Here is a 7537-nt window from a genome sequence, read left to right as displayed (position 1 = left end):
TATGTCCAAAGTAGGAGAGACGAAGCTTAGCCATCTTGGCCTCCAAGGAGCACTCTGGCTGCACTTCTTCCAAAACAAATCTATTGGTTCTTTTGGTAGTCCATGGCACTTTCAGTATAGTTTGAGCACTCTTAAATTTGGATGAAATAGATTTGCTTTGCAAAGCAGTGTATTTCTATATACCTAGAGCAAGTTCCATTTAGCAACTGCTTTCACAAAAAGAGCGTCCTAATGATGACTCTTGAGCATGTTCTTAGGGCAGAAAAGCAGCTCTCATCACCCACATTCTCACACCACAGCATGTGTATTAGAGTGAGGGTCTACAGCTGACCTATCCAATAGGTCGTCACACTACGTGCAGCATGTAAGCACGTGAGATGTGTTCATAACTCATAAAGTACACACCAAAATTTTAACACTTATAGTGCAGGGTTTAAGGGCATTAATAATGTCTTACGTTAATTATGCATTAGAATAACTTTCACCTCGTTCAATACTGTTTTTCTTTAAATGTAACTACTAGAAATTTAAAGTACATTTAAACTACTAGAAATTTAAAAATTAAAACTACAAACACATCATTTGGACAGTGCTGGTCTATCATGACTGGTTTCTAAGGTACCTACTGAATTTCAAGGAATGGAGAAACTGAGGGGCCCATGGGCCTTGAAAAACTAGGGTGTCAAACTAAAGAGGATGGGGCAGTCCGGGTAAGGGGCAAGTGGAAATAGGATAATGCTGTAAAGAGGTGGCAGCTTCACATACCAAACTGAGCAGTTCAAGTTTAATTCTCAGTGGTGACGGGGAATCCTAGAAGGCTTTCAGGAAGACAAACTGTCCATCAAGAAAAACAGCCCATATCATCCCTCTTCCAAAAGCAATCAATACCTCATAGCTCTTAAATACCAGGTAACACATGTACCATGTTTTAAGACACACGTATTTGAACATTTCCTTAGTGAGCATACATTTAAAAGCTATTACATTTCACCCTTCAATTAATACTATCTTATAAAAAATACAATTAAAAATACACACACGTATATATACAAATAACATATACCTATGTAGGTGGGGCGCTGTGGGTTAATGCGCCAGACTGCAAAGCCGTTTGAACTGCAAGGTTGGTGGTTCAAGCTCACCAGCTGCTCCTCGGAAACACTATACAGGGTCGCTATGGGTCGGAATCGACTCGACGGCACTTAACAACAACAACAATATAAAATAAAAAAAACCCATTGCATCGCTGTCAATTCCAACATGGCAACCCAAAGTGCCACAGAACAGAACTTCTCCAGAGGGCTTTTCTGGCTATAATCTCTAGGGAAGGTCACCAGGCCTTTCTTCCACAGCACCATTGGATGGGCTCCAACTGGCTAGCAGTGGACTGTAAATCATTTATACCACACAGAAGCCTATCTGTATCTATAAACACGTGTATTCCGTGGGTACAGGTACAAATGATACAGTTAATTCTGGTACTTATACAATAATCTCTAACTGTAAATATTATTCTCATTTTACAGATTAGGAAGCCGAGCCTCAGCAGAGTTCAATTACATGCTCCAAGTCGAAAAAAAACTAGTGACTGCCAGGATGTGATTCCTGAGCAAGGTTCTGGTCATTAAGATAAGCCCACTTCTCTTATTAGGTTATTACTACCTCAAGGGAATGCCATGGATGCCAAAACTGTGTTTTCTGGGAGGGGTACGCGGCTGTCAGACAGCTGTCTTTTTTCTGCCACTGGTAGGAGTTACAGCTTAAATAGCCCTCTCTACTTCAACACATTTGGCCTTAGAATCCAAAAGACAAGCAGTGTGGGTGGAAGAATGGAAAGAAGGTACAACAATTACCATGTCCCAAACACTATTCTGGTGTGCCACTACAGGACATGTACTGGACTGCTAACCACAAGGTCAGTGGTTCAAACCTACCCATCATTCCTCGGAAACCCTATACAGGGTAGCTAAGAGTTGGAACCAACTTGACGTTACATAACAACAAGAAGAAGCACTGCTCGGGGTCTAACAGAGTCCAGATCCCTGAGCATATATGTGAGAGGGTATGGATTACTGAACCTTCCTAAATTTCCTGGGGCTGCTAGAAGGAACAAAGAATCTAGCCCTTATCAAACCACATGTCCCAGGTGCTCAACAGAGCTAAGTTTGTTAACAAAAATTATTTATCCACAAGGTTTAAATTTCATTTCTTTTCACCTAAGTGCTTTCTCAGTATATTCTTATTTGACAAGCACACTGACATCTTATATTCAACTTATTCATGTGTTATTTCTCCACAGCTTAGACATCAGCTAAGCAAGGAGCACTGTATTCAAACAGTTTCTGGGGTCCTGCTGGCCTCTAGAATAGAATGTACTTTCCTCCCTCCCAACCCAAGTGACTCTGCTTTTATCTGCTCTATGTACTGGGGAAGACAGGCCTACTCTGGGCTTACAACCAACGCTGTTAGGCAGGTCTTTACAACAAAATCTTAAGCAAAATTAAGTGAAATAAAAATCTTACATAAAAGAGCTTTATCAAGAATATCCAGACTCCCAGAATATCATATTCTCTAAAGGCAAAATGATCATTGTCTTGTGTTGTATACTTAATAAACAGCAAAGACTAATAAAAACAGTCTCTCAAAAGCCTAAAATTTCTTTCGTATTAGTTCCATACAAGGAAGCCCCCTTGTAATTGAGAAAAGACAAAACCCCTGATGATATCATCAAAAATATAGTAAAGAAAATAAACAAAACACATTGTTCTCAATTCCAGACAATGTCCTGGGGTCAAGTACAGATTCAGCCCAGTCTATTCCCCTTCAGTGTGTGGAGAAGCTTTGTTTCCTCCCCACCCCCACCCCCAAACTTATGGAGCTTTTCTGGCAAAGCGCCCCTCAAGTTCCCTCCCAGACCAATTGCTATCCTCAAAGTACAGCACAATGAAGCCTACAGCACTAAAGCAAGTAAGAGGATGGAAGCATTTTAGGGATAATAGTAGGAGAGAGGTGTACAGGAAGAGTTTCTGCTTAATCCTAAAGTAACCAGAAAATTCTATGTAAAATAATAAAGTTTTGACAGTAATATAATTGTCTCAGTTACACTTAGTAGTTTAAAAACTGTCATTGAGTACTTTTCTTAACTTTTCAAGTTCTTCCACCAAAGGCAATACTTAGCATAGCAGTTGTTTGAATCCTCTCTCTTGCACTCACTCACTCACTCACTCACGCACGCACAGAAGAGGTCTGGTTATTGGTGTAACTGGACTGTAGACAACAATGGCTGACATACCCAGTCTCGGCATAACTGCTCCCAGAAACTGCTCATCTTCTTGGAAGTGGTTCTCTTGTAAGGATTCCAGCAATTTCTGTAAGACATCTTGGGGCACTTTGCAGCCTGTGCCCTTCAGTTCAGTGAATCTGGTTAGCCGAAAGCCCTTGTCCAATTCGTAAGTTTCTGGGTTAAAGGACTCCCGCACAGACATGGTTCTCGAGTGCACACACGTTCACGGCTTAGCGTCTTCCCCTCCCTCCTCTCCTAGTCTGCTGGTTTCTTTACAGATCCACCTAGACATCATCAAAACAGAAAAGCATCATGAAAAGAATTCTGGTACCTGTCAATCATCAAGAATCAAGCAAAGACAGTAAATGTGACAAGCGTAGAAATCACCAAGACGACAGGTAAACACTGATTTGGGGAGATCATAATACTTTGTTCATCATAATAATACATAAAGCAAAATAAATCACTTTAAAAAAAGCATCACAGCAGCAGTCAAAAAACAAAACAAAACAAAACAAAAAATCAAACAATGTATTGCATTAGGCAAATCTGCTGCACAAGACCTCTTTAGAGTTAAGGGCAAACACGGCAACTCTGAGGACTAAGGTGGCCTGATCCATGCCATGGTATTGTCAATAGCCTCATATGCATGTGAAGATTGGATAATGAATAAGGATGACCATAGAAGAATTAATACATTTGTATTATGGTGTGGATGAAGAATACTGAAGGTCCCAAAGAATGCTGAAATAAATCTGTCCCGAAAGAAGTACAGCCAGAAAGCTTCTGGAAGTAAGGATGGCAAGACTTTGTCTCTTGAACTTTGGACATGTTAGGAGGGAGATCAGTCTGTCAGGAAGGAGGATAAAATATTTGGTAAAAGTGGAGCATCAGCAAAAAAGAGGAAGATCCCTGCAGGTGGACTGACAGGGGTAGCAGCAATAGGCTCCAACAGCATGGCAATTGTGAGGATACTGCAGGACCAGGCAGTGTTTCATTGTTGTGCACAGGGCCACTGTAAGCCAGAATTGACTCCACGGCACCAAATACCACCACAAACATCCTCTGAGAAGATTTGATATCTGGTTGTTGTGTGCCTTGGAGTCGGTTCTGACTCATAGCAATCCTGCTACAGGGTTTCCAAGGCTGTGAGTCCTTGTGGGAGCAGAAAGCATCATCTTTCTTCACTAGCAACTGGTAAATTTGAACTGCTGACCCTGCAGTTAACAACCCAAAGTGAGGCGCACTATGCTATCAGGGATCAAACTGACGTCTGGAATGTTGTTATAATTATGGCGGTGCGCGGTAGCAAGGAAGGTGGCTGCTGCAGGTACAACTGCGGGCCAACATGCTTACTTGACACCATGCCATCCTGAACAATAGGCCCCAGAGGTTCTTTGAGCACACACTGCTATGACAACAGGACTTCTAGTCACTTCATCTGTTAACCTGGAGGCACTGTGGCTTCTAAATTAAGAGTTCCTTCCTAAAGCAACTTTTCTGGAAAACCTTTTGCTATCTCACACAGAAAAATAAAACGCCTAATAGAAACAATTCAAAAAACCACAGTGAAGTAAGTGAATCAGATAAAATTATTCATGATGTGAAAAATCTAATTTTAGGGGGGAAAAGTCTTTTTACTATGAGCCAGAAGTATATAACATAATCTCAAATTAATAGGGTGGGTCTCACTACAGAGTGCACAAGTAGGCTGTTAAAACATAAGCAGGTTCATTTTCACGAGAGCGCTTGGAAAGTTTCTCTGATGTTTTAATGCAGTGCAATTTCCTAGAAAGCAAGCATCCCGCCCAACAAACCAGTACACACATCACTGACTAAATATGCTACTGCTCATTACCACCCCACTGCAGAACTAAAACAGTACATTAGATCACACAAATCACAACATTTATGGGACTTGGTATCATTCTACATTTCTGGACTAAGCTTTCTAAGTTTGAAACTTACAGGGGAGTTAAAGCAAAAACTTACCATGTGCTCCCAGGGTTTACAAATCTCCATATTGATACCTTACTAGGCATACAATTACAGATACCACACGTTTTAATATCAGCGTTTCCTATAAAGATTATGATTAAGAATGTAATTCCCATTTACAGAGTTTCCTACCCCCTGGGAAGCACATCGCTCATTTAAAATAAATCTCTCACAAAGCTGGAGCTTGGGCAGTTTTCCAACTGGTTGGTTCAAAAAACATGTTTGAGATGAGAAATGATTTCTGTGCGAAACCTACAAATGCAAAAGCTTAAACCTTCAAACATCATTCCAAGAAACCAGCCTGTTTAAAAGGGGGGTGGTGGGTGGGGAGAGGCAGCAAATAAGCAAACCAAGTTACCCAAAGGGGATTCTGAAACCATTTTAGTTAGAAAAAGTCTGTATAGCACTTTGACTTGGAAAGTTTGGAACGAAAACAAGATCCCTTCCTCAAAAAATGCTTTGCATTTATAACACTTCACCCCCCACGAGGGAAAAAAAAAATCCAAATCATGAGGTGCCCAGTTACTTTCCTACTTCCAATCAGTAGCCCCCCCACCCAATGGTAAAAAACAAAACAAAACCCAACAACCCGGGAGTTTGGTAACTTCCTTTTCAATTTAACATATTTTCACATATTTGTATGAGTAAAAAAAGTTTATAAAGCACCTTAAGTCAAGAAGGCACACTGAAGGAGTTTCAAATCTCCATGGGGAACTAGAATAGAAATACAGAGACTCTGAACCAGACCTAAAAAAGAAAAAAAAAGCGCCTTACAATTTTGAAGGTGATGGCAAGGGAGTACTTGGGAAAATGAGTAATTAATTGGTAGGGGGGGTAAATTTTCTCAACAATCAACTCTAAAGCCACATGTTTACTACTTTAAAACAATGACATGAATATTTAAAGATAATGTTTAACCCCTTCCTTCTCGGGCATGTTTCCTTTTTTTTTTTTTTTAAATGAGTGAGCAAAGTAGGGTGCATAGGCGGCCAGGGAGCACTATGAGTGGTGGTAGGAAAGTGTGCACCCTACAGCCCGATACCTACCTACCCCCGCACCCCGAAAATAAACAATGGGGTGGACACCCGGACGTGGGCGGAGGGGCCCGGCGCTCTCCATGAAGCACAAGTCGAACAGGCAGCCAGAGCGCGGAGGACGGAACTCCGGGACACCTTAAATCTCAGGCTGCCGCCTTTAAAGGCAAATCAGGCCTGGGCAGCGCTCTTTGTGCGGCGCGGCGCCTCGGGCTGGCCGCGGCCGGGCGCAAGCAGCGCGGCGCTGCTGGCAGGGCCATGTTCGCCCGCCACCGGCGGCGGGAACCGCGGCCCACTCCACAGGAAGAGCGCAAGGCGCGCACGGCCAACTGGCCGCAGCGAGAGGGAGCGTGGTGGAATCGCGGCACAGCCGGCCGAGGCGTCCCAAGTCAGCCAGCACCCGCGGGCCGGAGGGACCCCGTCGGCAGACCTCAGCGCGTGGTGGGGGCAGGGAGGGCTCGGAGGCGCCGCGCCCGAGGGACCGGGCTATGTTCTCCCGCCGCTCGCGCGGGCCGCCGCCGCCAAACAAAAATGTCGGCGGGTGAAAAAATTAACCCCTGCGCCGCCACCGCCGCCCTCCCCCTCCACTCCTCCCCCTCTGCTCCCTCCCTCCTTCCCCGGCTCCGAGCGGTTGCGGGCGGCGGCAGCGGCGGCGCGGGCGGTGCTTCTTTTTTAAAGCGGCCCCACCAAACCCTGGCTCTGCCCCCTCTCCAACCAGGGCTGGAAAGGGCCGGCCATGCACGTCTCCCCGCCGGTCCCGGGTGGGAAGGAGGGGGATTTGCAACGGCCGCAATGGACTTCTGGGCGAATATTCCCCTTTAAGCCTGGTGTCGCCCCCCCCCCTCCCAAGCCAGGCGCTTACCGGTTCGCTTTTCGCCCTCCTCCTCCTCCCGAAAACGGGACTCCCGGCCGTTCCCACAATGCACCGGGCGCGGCCGGGGCTCCCTTAAGCGTCGCCTGAATAAAAATGCTGCTCCCGGCGGCGGCGGCGGCGCGGAGGGCGGGAGAACCCCGGGCCCGCGCCTGGGCGCCGCGGTTCTCGGCCTCACTCCGCGGACCCTCGCGGGAACCGGGGCCACCCCGCTCACGCCGTGCACGACGCACGAGGGTCCTTTAAGGGCTGGCTACCTCCCTTTAAGAGGTGGCGGGCTGCAGCTAGAGCGACTCGGTGGCTGCGTGCGGCCAGGGAAAGGGGCGGGGGCGATGTGCAGGCCGGAGCGCG

The 7537-nt window shown here is 45.5% G+C and overlaps 1 protein-coding gene across 3 annotated transcripts in view; it reads right to left on the bottom strand.

Annotated features, from left to right (window-relative positions):
* The window catches only part of LOC102812778 (selenide, water dikinase 1-like), a 29821-nt gene extending 22615 nt beyond the window's left edge, over window positions 1-7206 (bottom strand). Inside the window, exon 1 of one of the 3 annotated variants that reach the window (XM_006877628.1) lies at window positions 7178-7206. Coding sequence is in view for 2 of the 3 variants with exons in the window: in XM_006877627.1 (XP_006877689.1) it covers window positions 3293-3485 (193 nt within the window). In the remaining variant the exon portion in view is untranslated. Of the gene's footprint in view, window positions 1-3292; window positions 3568-7177 lie in introns of those variants that run through there. The other 2 variants (XM_006877627.1, XM_006877629.1) reach the window with 2 other exon arrangements.
* Between the last annotated feature and the right edge of the window lie 331 nt (window positions 7207-7537).

This window comes from Chrysochloris asiatica, unplaced genomic scaffold, assembly GCF_000296735.1.
Source record: "Chrysochloris asiatica unplaced genomic scaffold, ChrAsi1.0 scaffold00544, whole genome shotgun sequence".
In the NCBI taxonomy this organism is placed as follows: Eukaryota; Metazoa; Chordata; class Mammalia; order Afrosoricida; family Chrysochloridae; genus Chrysochloris; species Chrysochloris asiatica.
This window is presented reverse-complemented; position numbering and strand designations above follow the sequence as displayed.